This window comes from Grampus griseus (assembly GCF_964374135.1).
Source record: "Grampus griseus genome assembly, chromosome: 11".
NCBI lineage: Eukaryota > Metazoa > Chordata > Mammalia > Artiodactyla > Delphinidae > Grampus > Grampus griseus.
In genome coordinates this window covers 24,191,313-24,210,325 of record NC_139005.1, presented here as the reverse complement: position 1 = coordinate 24,210,325, position 19,013 = coordinate 24,191,313, and the positions used below count along the sequence as shown (strand labels likewise).

At 39.2% G+C, this 19,013-nt stretch overlaps 1 protein-coding gene across 2 annotated transcripts in view; it reads left to right on the top strand.

Annotated features, from left to right (window-relative positions):
* Positions 1-19,013, top strand: part of TMTC1 (transmembrane O-mannosyltransferase targeting cadherins 1) — a gene marked incomplete at its 5' end in the record, with an annotated part of 260,055 nt that overhangs the window by 138,539 nt on the left and 102,503 nt on the right. For both annotated transcript variants that reach the window (XM_082666290.1, XM_082666289.1), the window contains one exon: positions 3,515-3,704. In XM_082666290.1, coding sequence (XP_082522416.1) covers positions 3,515-3,704 — 190 coding nt within the window. The remainder of the gene's footprint in view (positions 1-3,514; positions 3,705-19,013) is intronic.

The window sequence follows — 19,013 nt, the reverse complement described above, 5'->3', positions numbered from 1 at the left end:
AAAAATTTTAAATCACTATGTTGTACACCTGAAACTAATATAATATTATAAATCACCTATACCTCAACAAAAATAAAGGAGGGTTAGTTAAGTTAATAGTGTTGGGTTGTTAATAGTTTTGACCTTTCTAGTGTTATAGGAAGGTGAAGTTTTAGTTCTGTGGTTTACTTTTCTTTTTTGACCTATTTTGCTTATAATCTGTGTAAAAAGTCACAACTGAGTGTTTAAAAAAATATGTAAGTAACTACATTGAGACTGTAACTTTTAAAAAATGTTATTCTTGATATTTGGTTTTTGTCAGTATGGTATTGCAAGTCTAGAAAATATAAGAGACTGAATGAAGACAACTTGCAGGGCAAGTTCAAAATGTGAACTGAACATTAAAAGTTTCTGCATGGTGTTTGCAGCTATTCCATGGTCAAGCTGCAGCCAGACTTAAGAAAGCATTCCTGTTGCAATTCTGTTGCCTTTATCACTACTTAAAAATTGTTTTATTATGAAAAATATTAAATATGTACAAGAGTGGAGAAAACGGCATAAAGAATCCCCACCTACCCTTTATCCAGTTTTCCCAGTCCTAGTTCACGGCCAATCTTGTTTCATTCATACTCCCACCCGGTTCTTCCGCGTCGCTTCAATCCATCATTTTGAAGCAAATCCCAGACATAATCTCATTTCAAATGGGTATATTTTCATATGTATTTCTGAAATACAAGGACCCTTAAAGACTTAGAACCACAATACTGTTATCATGCTTTAGAAATTAACAGTGATTCTCTATTATCATATATCCAATCAGCGTTTCATTTTTTCTGTCTCATAAGCAGTTATTTTTAATAGCAGTTTGTTTGAATTAGCAGCTAAACAAAACCTGCAGTTTGTTTGATATGTCTCTTAAGTCTCTTAATTTATAGGTGCCCTCTCCCCTTTTTTACCCCTCCCATTGCAATGTATTTGTTAAAGAAACTGCCGTCATTATTTCCATGGAATTCGTAACATTCTGGATTTAGCGTATTGCCTCCCTGTGGTCTTATTTAACATGTTCTGGTGTTTTCTGTATTTGATGTAAACTGGTAATAAAGTGCTTGGTTAGATTCAAGTTTAATTTTCTTTTTTATTTGACAAGACTGCTTCAAATACAAAAGCAGCCCATCAGCTTTTTGTGTATATCCATCAGGAATTAGTCTCCCTTTCTGTGATGTTAAAATTGATTAGTAAGTTCTAGGCACCTGATTTAGCCTGATCCATCCATGATAAAATACCCCATCAGCTTTTCACCTCATAATTTCAGCAGCCGTTTATGGTCATTGCCTAGATCTATTATAGCAAGAAGGAGAGATACTATTTTTTAAAGTAATTTCTAAGAGTTGGGATGTAACCGAGTGACATAGCTGTGTGTGACTCTCCTGCTAAGTTTGGTGGTTGAACATTCTCCTTTAAAGCCAGGTCATGAAGAATCTTTACTGAGCTAAGAAGTATATAGCATGAGCTTAGAAGCTCTGTGAAAAGAAGAAGCCCTAAGTGACCCAGTCATCATTCTGTGGAGTTGGCATTCTCACGAGGCAGTTTCACAGGCCCAAACCTAAAAGGGATAAGATAACTTGTTTTTATCTTTGATAAATAACAAAGCTTGGACTTCATCAAACTTTCAGTATATACTGCACTATCTGTACATTCATATTTTATTTAAAATAACAACAGGGAGGGGAGTGTTGAGAAATACCATTGAAATATCTGACCCATTTCTCTGTTGGGGTTTGAGAGCAAAGGCAGTGAAGAATCCCCATCCCTGAGCCTTTCCTGATCATTGCTAATGATTTCTCCATGGCCAACCTTGGAGGAAGAGGAGGAAAGGGAAGGAGATAGATTGGAAAGGGCTAGGAGGGGTGTTCTAAACCAGAGCTACTTACTGAGAGGAATTCAGGGTGAATTGACTCTTAACATTGGAAAGTAGCCTAGAAATTATCTGATCCAACTTCTTTGCGCATCCAAGGTTTCCTCCAACAGGATCTGGCGATGAGGGAGCTCTTCTCTTCACATTCTGAGCCCTCATGGCACTCATCTCCTTCTGCCTCTTTAATTCTGCGTATCTTATTTTCACTATTGGATTTTACATTCCTTGAGGGCAAGGGATTTATCTATTTCTCTGGTTTAGTCCCACGTAGAGTGTCAAAGATAAACACAGCTGGACATTAGTTAGAGCAATAAGAACACACTTTATTCAGTAACTACTGACAGTTCAGGGAAGAGCTGAGCTCCATTCTGATTTGCACAGGGTTGACTGGGTATTTTAAAGAGAGAATGGGAGGGGCGGCAAAAGGGGCTCGGCAGAGTCAGAGAAGTAAGAAATTACAAAGGATTGATCGTCTAAGTGCATTTAGGCTATGTCTGCTGGCTGGCAGTTATCAGAGTTAGGATTCTGTCCTCCCACAGTCTGAGAGACAGGCCCCTTCCTCTGATGATTACATTTTAAAGGAATGACTCTCAGGTCCTTGAGAAAGACAGTTCTGAGTTGTAAGAGGTACATGTTCCCAACTGTAAGTCCTTTGTAGTAAGTGCTCTAAGAAAGGGAGGTCAGGGGCCTTTTTGTCAGGGATTAACTAGAAAAAGGTAAATTCTCCTGGCAATGATGATCTTTCTCAGGCAGGCAGTTTAGTGGAGGGGCTGGGGTCATCCCAGGAACATGGCCTTATGCTGCTAAAAGCCATACTAGAGTTTGGTCATCCCCTAGTGCAGAGGCTTGGGTGGAGTTTGTTATATGCTGAAAGTTCTGCAGTTTTCAAGGGTCTAGAACACAAGTTAAAGAATTTGTGTTTACTGAACAAATTTAAGTAAATTTAGTTTCTTCTACACTGAAAGGAAGGGGGTCAGTTAGAATGCTTTAGTGCCTAGACACAGCCAGGAAACAGGAGTAACATCCCCATTCATAAATTTCCTTCCCTAGGTCCACCTGGCTATTCTTATTATCAAGGACAGCTGTTAACTTCCCTCCTCTTAAAGCCTAGCCTCTCAATTTGTAAGAGACTTTATCTCCTTACCACAGATATTTTTATTTTTTTGAAATAGTTCCAAATGGATCAATCTATTATAAAATGGTTAATATTTTCATATCTCCTGCGGGATTTGGGGCACTATTAAAAAGGGACAGGTCAAATGTCTCTTACCCAGGGAATAGTACCCAATAGGGCAGCATTTCATGTCATATGCTTTCATTTATACCATTTTTCTCAGTTGTTATGTATTTATTTATGATAATTTTTAAATATAGGTCATGGAAACTGTGTCTTATTCATCATTGAAAGGCCAGCACTTACCACAGTGACTAGCAGCTATTAAATAGATTCCAAAATGATCAACTTAATGACTAAATGAATGAATGACTTTCCATCTTACCTTGTCTTTTCTATAACATTGATAGTATAGAAGTGCTATTTAATAGAAACATGGTGAATGAATGTTTGCAAAATGTCATGGATCTCGAGTTATGTTTCAGTGACTCTTCTTCTCTTTGTAGATTCCTTACCTATTCCTACCTCTTGGCCTTCAACGTGTGGCTTCTGCTTGCACCTGTTACCCTGTGCTATGACTGGCAGGTGGGCAGTATTCCTCTGGTAGAGACCATATGGGACACGCGGAACTTAGCCACCATCCTTCTGGCAGTTGTGATGGCCTTACTGAGCCTTCATTGTTTAGCAGCCGTCAAGGTAATTTTCTTAAGATTCAAATGAATTCTGCGTTTCAAGAGAGATACTCTATACTCAGTAACTTTTTTTTTTTGCAAGGGGGTGTGGGTCTAAGTTGAATTTACTCATTCATCTAAAAAACTTCGTGTATTTAAAATTTTTCCAGAAAGGTTATATATATTTTAAAGATCTTATCGGGGTTAAGAGACCAAGGTTACAATGTTTGCAAATGAGAAACTTTTTTCTTGCAGTGTTTGACTCATTTTTGACCTAATTCGTTTGATTTCATGTAATGATAAATGAGATAATGATAACATGTTCATAAGTGCTTAAATATGGTTAAGATTCTGCTTACACTAATAAATGCCTGCCTGAGTTGGCTGGGTGATTCTCACTTCAAAAAAAAAGATAATAGTACAAAACTTTATTAAAAGTTTTAATATTGGGAACTTGGAAAATTATTGGAACGTGGAAAAAATTACTAAATGTAACCATTTCAAAAATGATCAAAGACAGCAAAGAACTTGAAAATATTTACTTATTAAAAACTGCTACTGCCTTGTATAAGATGCTTCTTGCCTGAGAATATTCCCATCCTCCCAGATCTAGTGTTAAAAACTCACAGGTTGGGCTTCCCTGGTGGCGCAGTGGTTGAGAGTCCGTCTGCCGATGCAGTGGACACGGGTTCGTGCCCCGGTCCGGGAAGATCCCACATGCCATGGAGCGGCTGGGCCCGTGAGCCATGGCCGTTGAGCCTGCCCGTCCGGCACCTGTGCTCCGCAACGGGAGAGGCCACAACAGTGAGAGGCCCGCATACCACAAAACAAACAAACAAACAAACAAACAAACAAAAAAACCTCACAGATTTACTGGCTGGAGGTGGCTGATTTGGTTTGGGAGAGTAGCAGAGCAGCCAGCAATTTAAGGGGTAGATTTTGGAAGCAAGAGAGCTGTAGAAGGGCTGAGATAACACTCTCCGTGCATTCACGGATGAATGAGAAAACAACATGTGCACGTGGGACATCCTAGAAAGCGCGAGCAAAACTGAAAGCCTGGGGAGACTTACTTATTTGCTGCAAATTTGAATGAATTCTTCAACACAAGTGCAGGTTGGGCGGCAGAGGGTGGAAGCTTCACTGGCTTTAGTTGTCTGTATATAACCTCTGTTGAAATCATTGGCTGATCACAAAGCTATGCAAGAACAAGAGAGATTCCCCAGAGATCCAGGCAAAAGAAAGAAAGAAACAAATAAAATCCCATTGAGCAAAAATTTCAGCTCTCTACATAAAAAGAGATTTTTCAGTTTGAATCCAGGCAAGTTTATCATATATTAAAACAGGAAACCATCAAATTTCAGAAGAACAAAATAGAATAGAGAGGGCTTCCCTGGTGGCGCAGTGGTTGAGAGTCTGCCTGCCGATGCAGGGGATGCGGGTTCCTGCCCCGGTCCGGGAAGATCCCACATGCCACAGAGTGGCTGGGCCCGTGAGCCGTGGCCGCTGAGCCTGTGCGTCCAAAGTCTGTGCTCTGCAACAGGAGAGGCCACAGCATTGAGAGGCCCGCATACCGCAAAAGAAAAAAAAAAAACATTAGAATAGAGAGTCACTATGGTGTATGACACACAATGCCGGGTTTTTAATTAGATTACTGGACATGTAAAGAAATAGGTGACCCAAAGTCAGGAAAAAATAGTCAGTAGAAAATGGAATAGAATTCACATTCCAAAGATAAACTCACATTTACAAGCTTAACTGATTTTTAACAAAGTTACCAATGTAATTCAATGGGGAAATATAAGATACTGAAATAACGAATTATCTGTAAGGGAAAAATGAGAACATTAACCCTTAACTCATACTATACCCTTAGAAAGTATCTCTAAGTGGATCATAGTCCTAAACAAAAGAGTTAAATAACACCAAAAATTCTAAAAGGAAATAGAAAATCTTTGTGAACTTGTGTTAAGCAAAGATTTCTTAGGATACATACGGTGCAAATTATAAAAGAAAATGTTGATAAACTGGACATCATCAGGATTAAAAACTCTGTTCCTCAAAAGATAACGTTAATTAAATCAAATGGCAAGCTACAAATTGGGAGAAAATATTTGCAAAACATATAGCTACAAAGGACTTGTATCTCGGATATTTAAAGAGCTCTTAAAATTCAATAATTAGAAGGCAACTCATTAAAAATGGACAAAAGATTCAAATAGACACTTTACAAAAGAAGATATACAAAGGGTAATAAGTACATGAAAAGTTGCTCGGCATCATTAGTCATTAGGGAAACTCAAAACCACAAAAAAGAACCACTATACACTCTGTAGAATGACTGTGATTAAAAAGGTTCACAATAGTAAGTGTTGGCTAAGAATGTGGAGCAACTGGAAGCCTCGTACATGACTGATGAGAATGAAAAATGGGTCAGCCACTTTGGAAAAATTCAGCAGTTTTGTAAGAAGTTAAACATAAAAATAAGCAATTCTGCTTCTCAGTATCTACTGAAGAGAGATGGAAACTTATGTCCATACAAGAGTCTTACAAGTAAATATTCATAGCAGCTTTATTTATACTAGTTGAAAAATAAAGATCGTCTAGTGACCTCACCTTGGGAATGGATACACTTAATGTGGTAAATTATTGAAAAATGTAAAGGAACAAATAATTTACTGACACATAAAACAACAAAAATGAACCTCAAATACTTACCAAGTGAAAGAAACCAGGCATTTAAGATCAAATACTGCATAATTCCATTCATATGAAATGTCTGTCATTATAATTCTGCCTTTTCTAGAATTTTATATGGCTAGAAAAGGCAGAATTTTAATGACAGAAAACCTGGGGTTGGGAATTGACTGTAAAAAAGACTTGAAGGAACTTTTGGGGATGTGAAATGTTGTCTAAAATTTGATTGTGGTTTTAGTTGCTGGATTATATTACATTTACCAAAACTCATCAGAATATACACATAAAATGGGTGAATTCTATTGTATGTGGATGGTATCTCAACAAAGGTGTGTTTTAAAAAAAGATTAAAATGTTACAAATAGATTAAAGGCTAGAATGAATACAGAACTTAAAGTAGAATATAAAACACAATATGTGATCCTGAAAATCTGATGAAAAATATTTTTGTTTTTTTATTTGAGGTGAAATTTGCATAACATACAATTAAGCATTCCAAAGTGTACAATTTAGTGGCACTAGTGTGTTCACAATGTTGTTTACTTACCTGTTCTATTTCAGAGCTCTTTCATAATTTCATTAAAAACACCCCATACCCATTAAGTAATGACTCCCAACTCTCCCTACCCCATCCCCTGGTAACCTCTGATCTGCTTTCTGTCTTTGTGGATTTGCCTATTCTGGATATAAAATAAATTATACAATAATTACAGTAATACAATATGTGACCTTTTGTGTCTGACTTCTTTTACTTTGCATAGTATTTTTTTTTTTGCGGTACGCGGGCCTCTCACTGCTGTGGCCGCTCCCGTTGCGGAGCACAGGCTCCGGACGCGCAGGCTCAACGGCCATGGCTCACAGGCCCAGCCGCTCTGCGGCATGTGGGATCTTCCCGGACCGGGGCACGAACCCGTGTGCCCTGCATCCACAGGCGGACTCTCAACCACTGCGCCACCAGGGAAGCCCTGCATAGTATTTTTGAAGTTCATCCAAAGTTGTACTGTATATCAATACTCTGTTCCTTTTTTGACTGAATAATATTTCATTGGATATATACCACAGTTGGTTTATGCATTCATCTGTTGATAGACATTACGGCTGTTTCCACCTTTTGGCTAGTACGAATAATGCTACTATACACATTGGTGTACAAGTTTCTGTGTTGGACATACTTTTTCATTTCTCTTAGGTGTATATTTAGGAGTGAAATTGCTGGGTCATATGGTAATTCTGTTTAACTTTTTGAGGAACTGTTTTTCATAGTGGATGCACCCTTTTATTTTTCCACCAGGAAAGTACAGGGGTTCCTATTTCTCTACATCTTTGCCAATGTTTGTTATTTTGTATTATTTTATTTAAAGCTGTTCTGGTGGGCATGAAGAGGTATCTCACTGTGGTTTTGATGTGCATTTCCTTAATGATCAGTGATGAACATCTTTTCATGTGCCTTTTGGCCATCTGTGTATTTTCTTTGGAGAAATGTCTATTCGGGTCCTTTGGTCATTTTAACAAGGTGTTTTTTTATTTGTTTGTTTTTATAAATTTATTTATTTTTGGCTGCATTGGGTCTTTGTTGCTGCACGTGGGCTTCCTCTAGCTGTGGCAAGTGGGGGCTACTCTTCGTTGCGGTACGCAGGCTTCTCACTGCGGGGGCTTCTCTTGTTGCGGAGCACAGCCTCTAGGCGCACGGGCTTCAGTGGTTGTGGCACATTGGCTCAGTAGTGTGGTTCGTGGGCTTAGATGCTCCATGGCATGTGGGATCTTCCCGGATCAGGGCTCAAACCCGTGTCCCCTGCATTGGCAGGCAGATTCTTAACCACTGCGCCACGAGGGAAGCCCCTCTGGTCATTTTTTTTAATTGGGTTGTCTTTTTGTTGTTGAATTGTAAGAGTTCAGGATATTAAATTTCCAACAGATAGATGATTTGGAAATATTTTCTCCCATTCTTTAAATTGTAATTTCACATTCTTGATAATGTCTTTTAATGCAAAAAAGTTTTCAATGAAGTCTAATTTATTGTTTTCTTTTGTTATTCATTGCTTTTGGTGTCAAATCTAAGACTCCATCGTCACAATCGAGGTCATAAAGATTTCCCACTCAGTTTTCTTCTAAGAGTTTTACAGTTTTAGCTCTGATGTTTAGGTTATTGATCCATTTTGACTTAATTTTTATATGAGCACAGATTTCATCTTCTCGGTAAGGGCTACCATAACTACCCTATTTAAAATGCAATCACATACCCTCTGCTCCACATCTTACCTCCCTTTCACTTAACTTTTTCTTCACTATACTTCCAGTTTCTAAGATGCTATATAATTTTGTTACTTTACGTAATGTCTATTTCCTCCAACTAGAGCATAAACCCCACGAGGACAGAGATTATTTTCTGTTTTGTTCAATGCCATATTTCTAACACCAAGAGTTTGTCACATCCAATATTTATTAGCTAAATTTTATTGTTTGCCACTCAATATACATTATCTAAATGAATAAGATCATAAAAAGTTAGAAACTCTTTTTCAGTTTTGGTATGCAGAACCTTTTGCTTAAGTGAACTGTATTTAAAGCCTAAAAAAGACTGTGCTCAATACTGGTGTGAAATGTTTGGGAGTCAATATGAGGTTTGTTTTATTAGCCTTTCAGTGTGGTTTGACGTGCCTGCTATACTGGTATTGATCTGCAAGAGCAAATGTGGTAGAGTGCTGGACTGGTATGTCAGGAAGGGGTTTTCTTGACACTCTCCCAGCTAACTAAAGGGAGTGGTGAGTCCCCATAGGCTGTCACCTTGGTCAGGTTATGTTAAAGTTGGACCTTCATGCTGGCAGTAAACCCCTGCACATTGGCGAACCTTGGCCATCCCCAGAGTGTCTGTGGTAACATGATGAATGAATGGAAACTTCCTTGTTGGAAGGCTGTTAATCCTTTTCTTTCATGGAATTTGTTCCAAAATCACTTTACTGCATCAGGAAAAACGTTGGCAAAGCATTCCAGCTGTGGTGATAGTAAGATTTAGCTCTTCTGTGGTGGCTTTCATCTTGAAAATTCTTCGCAAACATTAACTAAAGCCTCTGGCAATTCTTGGAGGCTACTTGCCCTTTCTACTTACACATTGGAAGGTCTTAAAAATCAGATTCTCCTGCTAATTCGTAAGCTCTTGAAGCGGAGATAATCTTGGTTATTCTATGTGGTGATTAGTTACTAAGGACAGGATCCTAAGGGCTCTGACTCCAAGACAATACACAGTAGAATTAAGATTTTATGAAAATAGAGGTCTTGCTTTGCAGACATTTTTCCGTGCTAAAAACGAACAGTGGATGAAATGTTTACAATAATGTCAGCAAAATAAACACAGCTCTGTCCACCTAGAATATTTCTAAATGATGTGTGTACTGCATCAATGTGTTGAATTGAAATTACTTTATAATCCCTGGCTATTTCCTTCAATTTTGAGATAGTGAGTCCGTATGATACATTACCAGGGGAAAAAATGATTGGATAAACAAGCATAAACATTGAGTCCAGGGAATCACGGAAAATATTTCTTTTATTTCACCTTTGATGGATTCTCAATCATACAAAGGCCACCTGGGCTTATGGTCAGGGGAGAGTATGTTCTTTTTAGCCTCACTACTTCTTCCTCTTTAATTCTCTTAATGTTGATTGTCTACTTGTGGCCAGGATTACAGCAGGGAACAAAATGAAGGTCTTGCCTACATGGAGCTTACAGTTAAACACTTAAAATTTGTTGTTACATGCCAGGTGTTGATAAGGGCTGGGAGGAGGTCAGGGCTGGCCTCACAGATATTATGGCATTGAGCAGAGATATAAAGGAAGTGAAGGAATGAGCCATTTGGCTGTTGGGGGAGGGGTATTTCAAGTAGAAGGAAAGCAAGTGCCAAGACCCTGAGGCAGGAAAGTAGTGGAGTGTTCACAGAACAGCAGGGAAGCTGACACAGCTGCAGCAGAGGGGTCAAGGGTAGAGCCAGGTGAAATGATGTCCAGGAGATGATGGAGTATGTGTGTGTGTGTGTGTGTGTGTGTGTGTGTGTGTGTGTGTTCGTGCACGCGTGTGTGCACAGGATCAAGCCTAGGTCTTTTAAGCCTCTGCCTACTTTCTTTTTACCTGCCATGCTTTTTCCACAGGGTCTCTGACTCTGTTAACTGTTGGATGGTTTTGTCTGATTTTCTTGTTGATAAGGTCTGGCCATGGAGGGGAATGAGATGGGGAAAGAATTCAGGTCCTTTGTAAAGAATCTAGATGTTTCTGTATATGTGTTTGTGGAAGATAAGAGGTGAGGGTTGAAGGAAAAGGGCAGCCTTGGGGTCCATAAGGCATCTATAAGACATACAAATCTTTCTTTTGCTAATATTAACCAGCTTTGGGGCAATATGTATGTTTACAATCTTTGTTTCTCCTCCAATTTACCAAACTCACTTCTTTCATCCTACCTTGTTATCAACCAGGGCACTGGAGGAGGGGGATATAATCTACTCTGATACAATTGTATTTATACTTAATTGAATTTTTCTGGAAAATATTTTGACTTTACAAAGCAACAAACTACCACATGTAAGAAATAAAACAGCAGTTATTTCCCAATTCCCAACCACACCCCGAGACCCACCCTCTGCAGGCCTGCTTTGAACATTGGTCCTTGTACATTTTTACACTTATTGAAAATAAAAACAAATTCTCTCTTTTATACAAGTAAGTTAAGTTACACACCATTATAAACCAGACCCTTCTAGGCCACTTCCACAGCCAGTTAGAGTGTCCCTCTAGGTAAGCAGCTCAGAGAGCAGATGTCTGAATTTTGACAAGCTTTTGTCCAGGGTTGAGTGGAAGAACTAGGGCTCAGAATCTGAGGGTTTTCTTTCTCTAGAAATAATCACAGAATTAATTTAAAGAGTGTTTCTAATTTGTCCTATTTTCATGGCATAAGAAATTTAAGACCTCAGGGAGTAGTTTATTTATCATAAAAGAGCTCACTTGCATCTTTGAGAATTTAAATGTGAAATTTGTCTTATTCTGTGCCTCTCCATCACCTCCTTCTCTTCACACCCTTTATTGACGAGGAATACATTTGAGCTTATATTACATAATGTAGAGAACAATCTAGAAACTCATTATTGGATTGAATTTTTTTTAACAATGAATTTTAAAGTGAACTAATTTGCTCTCACTCATTGTGATGAGGATAATCTCTCTGTTGGAATGTATGTACAGTAGAGATAAAGAGCACTTAAGCCATGGAGGCTGGTTATTCCATTCTCTTCTATGAATAGTGAATATTTATAGACCAAGAGAACAATAGGCCGAAAATGTACTTGGGTTTTTCTTACAGACTGTGCATCATCAGACTGTTGACTTGCAATAAAATAGTGACATATGTCAGGCATGTCAGGAAAGTTTGGATTAATTTGGATTGTTTACAGGAGTTAATACCGTTGGTCCTACTCTTTATACTTGCCCTTTTCCCATGTCCTTTAATGCGATCTCCTGTGTTACAGAGGAAGCACCACTAAGTTATATTTAAGAGTAATTTATTTGTTATTGATTCTTTATTACATTCTCACAAGGTATCTTGAGATGTTAAGATATTTTTTTATATCTTTTATAATACGGGGCATGCTTGTAAAAAAGTAAAACATGAGGAAAAAAGAGGAAAGTTAACGATACCCAGCTTTCCCAATAATAACCTCAACAATGAGATGTCTTTTGAGAACAGACATTAAGCAGTGGAGGTCCACTCCCCCAGGTATGAGGCTTTAAGGGTTGGTTTTGTTTGGTTTTTTTGTTTTCCTTTTCAGTAGAGGTCACAGCTTTGCCCCAGATTTTCCATTCATAGTCTTCTACATCATTCCCTTGAAACCAGCACCAATCATCGGCTACGTCTCTGGGCCCTGGAAAACAAGTCAAATTCTCAGGTCTGCATAGGGATGAATGTGCAGCCTGACCAGTGGAGGTGACCACCAGTGACAACTTGGTGGAAATGGAGAGGCTGAATCTTCTCCTTCGGGAGGTGGCTGTGTTCTTCTCTGAGATCTCCCTTCATGCCTGTTCCCAGCCTTGCTCTCGATTAGCCTCCATGCTAGTGTGTATCACAGCCTCCAGCAACACACCCAGTGAAAGAGCAGACAGATGGACAAATGGAGACTGTCAGCCTTAGATCTCTCTTTCATTAAAACGCCCACACAACTCAACAGGGGGAGAGATCGGAAAGTGATTATTTTCTCATTGACATTCTTACCTCATTCCCAAAAGCACTTGGCACAGAAGGAGCTTATGAGAATAAGCATAATACAATAGGGCAGACCAGGAGATGGCAAACTTTTCTCTTTCTTTTGGCAAAGAACCAGACAGAAAATATTTGAGGTTTTGTCATACAGTCTGTCACAACTATTCAACTCCACCAGTGTCGCATAAATTAGCTGACCCCTGCTGTAGAACATTGTACTACCATAAATTCATACGGTTGAACTGAACACGCTTTCAGATTTCTGGAAATTACTTTGTATTTAGCTTATCCAAATAGTACGTTATGGTATTATTGTGTCACATAGATCACTGTGGAATAACTCTTTTAAATTCCAGAATAGACATTATGAAACCCGGTAAAATAAGCATCGTGTTGTAGTATACCAAATGGTAAGATAAAATTGAACTTGAGGAATGAAGATTGCATTTAATGGTTAATGGCTTTGTGCCAATATTAATGGGGTTTTTTTTCTTTTCTTCTGGGCTACATTTTTCTTTTCAGTTTCCATTCTCTGGAAGCTTCACGTTCTCCATCCTTTGTCCTCAATTCATGAGAATTCTCCTCATACTATTACAGGTCCAATCTTTCCAGCTCATTTACAACCCATCCTGTTTGTCCTGCTTTGGAACCCCTGCAATCACTGATAGAAGAGGCCCTGTGATGTCTTGCCATGGTCCATCTGTCTGTGACCACCAGTGCTTTGGGAGGAACCATTGTCTGGGATGTCTCTCTGTCTCAAATTTGGCCAGCCTAGTTGATCCAGGCTCTTCTTACTGCCCTCAACTGGCTTCTCCACCTGCCACTTTTACCTGTGGTGATAATGTCCTACTACCGGGTCACAGTTTTCCAAGGCAGTACCTGTAGTCAATTTTGGCCATGCGCTAAAGCTGAGATTTCTGTTTACGTCATTTTTCTGATGAAAGTTGGAAAGTGAGCTTACCACTTCATCAGATGTGATATTGGAAAATGGAGAAGTTGAATTTGCACCTTATTTTAAAATGGAACACATTTAAAGATCCATTGCTACTGCCTCTTCCCACATACTTTTACATCACTGCTTTGCCATACATGATACAAATTGTGGCTTATGTTCTGTCACTCTAATTTCATTTGGTAGTCTACTTTAAATGCATGACCACCAACTTCAGGTGGGAGCCAGGCCCCTCCATGTAAGAGGCAGCCCAGGTGCGGAGGAGTACTGCCCCAAGTTCCAGATCCAGAGTCCTGAGGCTGGGACGAGGGGAGGCTGCAGAGTGGAGTGATTACCACGGACCTGAGTCAGGCCAGGCTGTGCCCCTGACCCGTGTGAGCTCACCTTGTTCAGCCCTGTTCTTGCACCGTAGTTATTGTGAGGTTGAACCATGGCAAACCACACTGGACACTCAGCACAGTGGCTGGCATGTGGGAAACACTGAGTACCTGACAGCTGTTTTTGTAGTCCTTGTCACCATCACCATCATCGAGAAATCGTCACAGCTCAAAGTCAGGAGCGCGATAAGGCCTCTTGTTTCCATTTTGTAGGAATAACCAGTCTTGAAAAAACGTAACCCAGTTGACTTTTTTTTTTTGCGGTATGTGGTACTCTCACTGTTGTGGCCTCTCCCGTTGCGGAGCACAGGCTCCGGATGCACAGGCTCAGCGGCCATGGCTCACGGGCCCAGCCGCTCCGCGGCATGTGGATCTTCCTGGACTGGGGCACGAACCCGCGTCCCCTGCATCGGCAGGCGGACTCTCAACCACTGCGCCACCAGGGAAGCCCGAGTGCTTTTTTTTTTTTTTTTTTTTGATTCTGTATATTTCAATTTACAGTCATGCTTTAGATCATCAAAAAATATTTATAACACTGCTGAAGATTGATCCTGCCCTCCCACCTCCCTTTATTCCTCCATCCTAGGTAACAGAGGTTTAAATTCTTGACCTAAGAGCTAAGAGTAGTAACATACTTGCAGGTGTTTAATGTTTAAGCGTATTTTGGAATTTGGAAGTAGATGTGTTCAAATATCATATAAGGGCAGAATCCTAACATAAAACTACTCTATCTAGTTCAAAAAATGAATGTTTATCAAGAGAAAGAGAATAGTGACAAATATCACTGACTTCTGTACAAATGAACATTGGAGTTATCACCTAAACCTCCAAACTATAGAAATATGATAGATGTTTTTAAGGGTATTTGAAAGTTTACCAGAATAAGCAAGATACAAGAAAAGATTTGTTTTCTTTTATTGTTGTTCTTAAAACCTGTTACTGTCATTACCAGATTTCTCCATTCCACTCAGTGCTGGGTATTGGAACAAAATAGCCATTGGAGATGCATCTTTTTATTCAGTGGCTACCTGAAAATCAGAGGCCCTTGTGCAGTCTTCCCAAGGCATTCTTTGTTGTCTATTACTAATATGTCACCTGGGAAGTCATTTTTCCTTGTGCTGCATCTGAACCTAATGCAGATCCTTCTCATGTTTGGTGTAGTACACGGTTCGGTTGCACTGCTCTGCTTGGCTTTTGATCTGGGCCTGGCAGGAGTTTTTTCACATCCTTAAATAATTTGTTTTATTCCTTGCCTTCACACGGCAATTACATTTTCACAAGTCACACTCTTTAATAAGAAAATGACTTACCTACCCCTCTGATGTTTATACCTTAGCTGGAAGACTAACTGAATTTATTAATGGAAGAATTTTAGATAGTTGCATAATGGAAAAAAGGAATTTTCAGACATCAGTAACAGCTTTATTTATTTTTCTTGATTGTATGCTTTATGATTCTCAGCAAGATTTTATAGTCTGTATTATTATTTGCTTTTACTCAGAATAATTGTCACCTTTTGAGTGATAAGCTTAATTTTTAACACATTTTACTATTTCTTTTAACTTAATGATTTATACACTCATAAAAGCAACTCATTACCACTTAGCCTTGCAATGCTTCTGATTGTTTTAAACTCTTAAAAAGACATTTTTGTAACTCCTGAAGGCATTCTGTCATTATTTCCATTGAGAATGTGACATTTCTATTTAAAGGAGCACACCCTTTCCATATTGTTTGAAGAAAACCATGAAATACGTAATTAGGATGCCCAAGACTAAAAGCAGCTAAAACAAGTTCCTCTAAACAGAAAACCCAATGGAAATGCTTATTGTATTGGAAAATACAAAGGAGACTGAAGTGATTGATTGCCAGATTCTCTAGGTGGTTCACTCTAAGTACAAAGCTCAAGGAGCCTATAAAGGAGTGATAAATGCAACATGGGGAGAATCAATCCCCTCATTAAAAAAGAAAACAAAACTAAACTAAAATGCCTTACTTTTACACATGCTTTGCCTAAAGAGGCAGCATGGAGTATTAGAAAGAAAACGAGTTTGTCATACAAGCGTTAACGTTTCTATATTTACATTATTACACATCAAAATGTTGACAATAGGGTCTTCAAACTTTTTTCTCACCTAAAATACAATCAGAATAAATAAAATAATATATATGGTACATGGGGTTGTTCAGGAAGGCAAGTGCTGTATAAATGCACTTGAAACACATGGTGTTTCAAGTCAACATTCTGAAATTTAACTCCTGAACTTACCCGTTCATTGTTTCCCTGACCATGATTTCCCACCTTTGTGCATCCTACTAGTTGCCCAAGCCAAAATTCTTGGGGTTTTCTTGTTGCCTCTCTGTCTTGCTCATTAATATTACATTCAACCCATCAATAAATCCTGTCAACTTTTGTTTCAAAATATGTCTAGAATCTGACCACTTCTCAGTGCCTTCACTGCTATCACCCTGGTCCAAGCCATTCTCTCTCACCTAGATTATTGCCATAGCCTCCAACTAGTTGGCCTGCTTCTACCCTAGTGCCAGTGGTCAAGAATATTCTCAGTACAGTGACTACCATGATTCTTAAAAATGTAAATCAGATCCTGTCTTTCTCGTACTTAAAATTTTTCAGTGGCTCCTTATTTCTCACAAGTAAAAGTCATAACTTCTATAATGGCTGAAAAGGTTTGACATGCTCTGTCCCCATTATTTTTCTGGTTTCTTCTTGAATTCATTTCTTCCTATGAAACGAATACTGTGGCTGACTCCTTCATCTCTTGCAAGTCTTTGCTTAATTGCCACCTTCTCAATGAGGCGTACTCTGTCCACCATGTTTAGAATTGCAACCCTCTTCTTGTCCACCCACCTTATATTGCAGATACCCCTCACCAGACTATCTTTTTTTTCCCTCTCTGGAAAGGCAACGTTTTGTGTGTGTGTGTCTGTTTTGCTAACTGATGTATGCCAAAGAGCCTAGAATAGTGTCCGGAAAATACAGAGAAGATGGAAGTTATTGATTGCTATATGCTTTAAGTGATTGCCTGTAAGCACAATGCCCAAAAAGACTAAAAAGAGAAGGCAATAATACATATTTGTTGAATGAATGAGCAATCAGTGACAGTGTTTTACCAAGGGCCTCATTGCTAAGGTTGGAAAAGTTACCAAGAATACTTTGAGGAAGCAAAATGTTAGGGGGAGTGTCCTGTAGTATCCTTGATGCTCCTGTACTTTGTGTGTCTCATAGGCAGAGGCCAGGAATCTGAGTAGCATGACCAGTTGCAGCCAGCAGCCACATTTATAGCTGTGTGTTGGAAATAGAAACTGGTCTTAAAAGCTGACAAGGTATTTAGAGACAAGCAGAATAAATTTGTAAGGGCAGGAAGGTGCATTTAGAAAGGAAAAGCCTACAGGAAATGATAACGTATTTGATATTTAATTTATCGATCATTCATTTGTTCCAAAAAATATGCTGAGGGTTTCCCTGGTGGCGCAGTGGTTGAGAGTCCGCCTGCCGATGCAGGGGACACGGGTTCGTGCCCCGGTCTGGGAAGATCCCAGATGCCACGGGGTGGCTGGGCCCGTGGGCCATGGCCTCTGGGCCTGCACGTCTGGAGCCTGTGCTCTGCAACAGGAGAGGCCACAACAGTGAGAGGCCCGCATACAGCAAAAAAAAAAAAAAAATATATATATATATATATATATATATGCTGAGTATGGAGAATAAAAATAGAAGTAAACCCAGTAGCTACCTTGAAGAGCTTGGTTTTCTCCACTTTCAGTCCATCCCCCCAGCTCTGAGAGAATGATCCTTCTAAACACGGATATGCCTCTCACCTGCCAAGAAACTTTCCTGCTCTTAGGACTTGTCCTGGCGGGAGCCAAGACTATGCTGATGGATGGCTTGATAAAGTTCTCTAAATGTATAGTGATTTTTTACATGGAAATCATCTATTCTACATCTACGAAGGATGAGCGACAGAAAATGTATTTCAACTGTAGCATGAAGGCTATGAAAGAGATGTAGGGAATATTTGGCAGACAGTGAGATGATTTGGGGGACAGGTTATAGAAGCTCCTAAGATGGACACTTTTCTTTTTAACTTCATTCTGCTTGAGCAGTTTATACCAGCATTTCTCAAAATAGGTTCTAGCATCATATACGTCATTAAGTAAGGTTACTCTAAATAAAGATCCTGCATTTCAGAAGCACTAGGTTTAGAGAAGTTAAATATATTTTTCTTTACTGAGGGACTTCACAAAACCTTTACTGTGCTCTAAGCAGCCTTTTGAGTTTTTTTTTTTATTATTATTATTGGAGTAAAATTGCTTTACAGTGTTGTGTTAGTTTCTGCTGTATAATGAAGTGAATCAGCTATATGTATACCTATATCCCCTCCCTCTTGGACCTCCCTCCCACTCCACCCCCATCCCACCCATCTAGGTCATCACAGAACACCGAGCTGAGCTCCCTGTGCTACACAGCAGGTTCCCACTAGCTAGCTATTTTACTCATGGGAGTGTATTTATGTCAAACCTAACCTCACAATTTGTCCCACCCTCCCCTTCCCCACCATGTCCACATGTCCGTTCTCTACGTCTGCATCTCTATTCCTGTCCTGCAAATAGATTCATCTGTACCATTTTTCCAGATTCCACATATATGAGTTAATACATAGTATTTGTTTTTGTCTTTCTGGCTTATTTCACTCTGTATGACAGTCTCTAGATCCATCCACATCTCTACAAATGACCGATTTCATTCCTTTTTATGACTGAGTAATATTCCATTGTATATATGTACCACATCTTCTTTATCCATTCATCTATCTTTGGACATTTAGGTTGTTTCCATGTCCTAGCTATTGAGTTTTTAAATGGGGTATATAGTAAGTGGCATTTCTCAAATTTATTTGAATTTGGAAACTTTTTTAGGGCCTTCTTGCAGGATCAGTGTTATGATAGCATGTTTTGGGAAGTATTGACTTGGAGATATCAGGGCTGGTGGCTAAGTGAATTTTGAGAGTCCATTCTTGAGCAGTGTTTAAACACTTCCTTGCTGCCATATATGT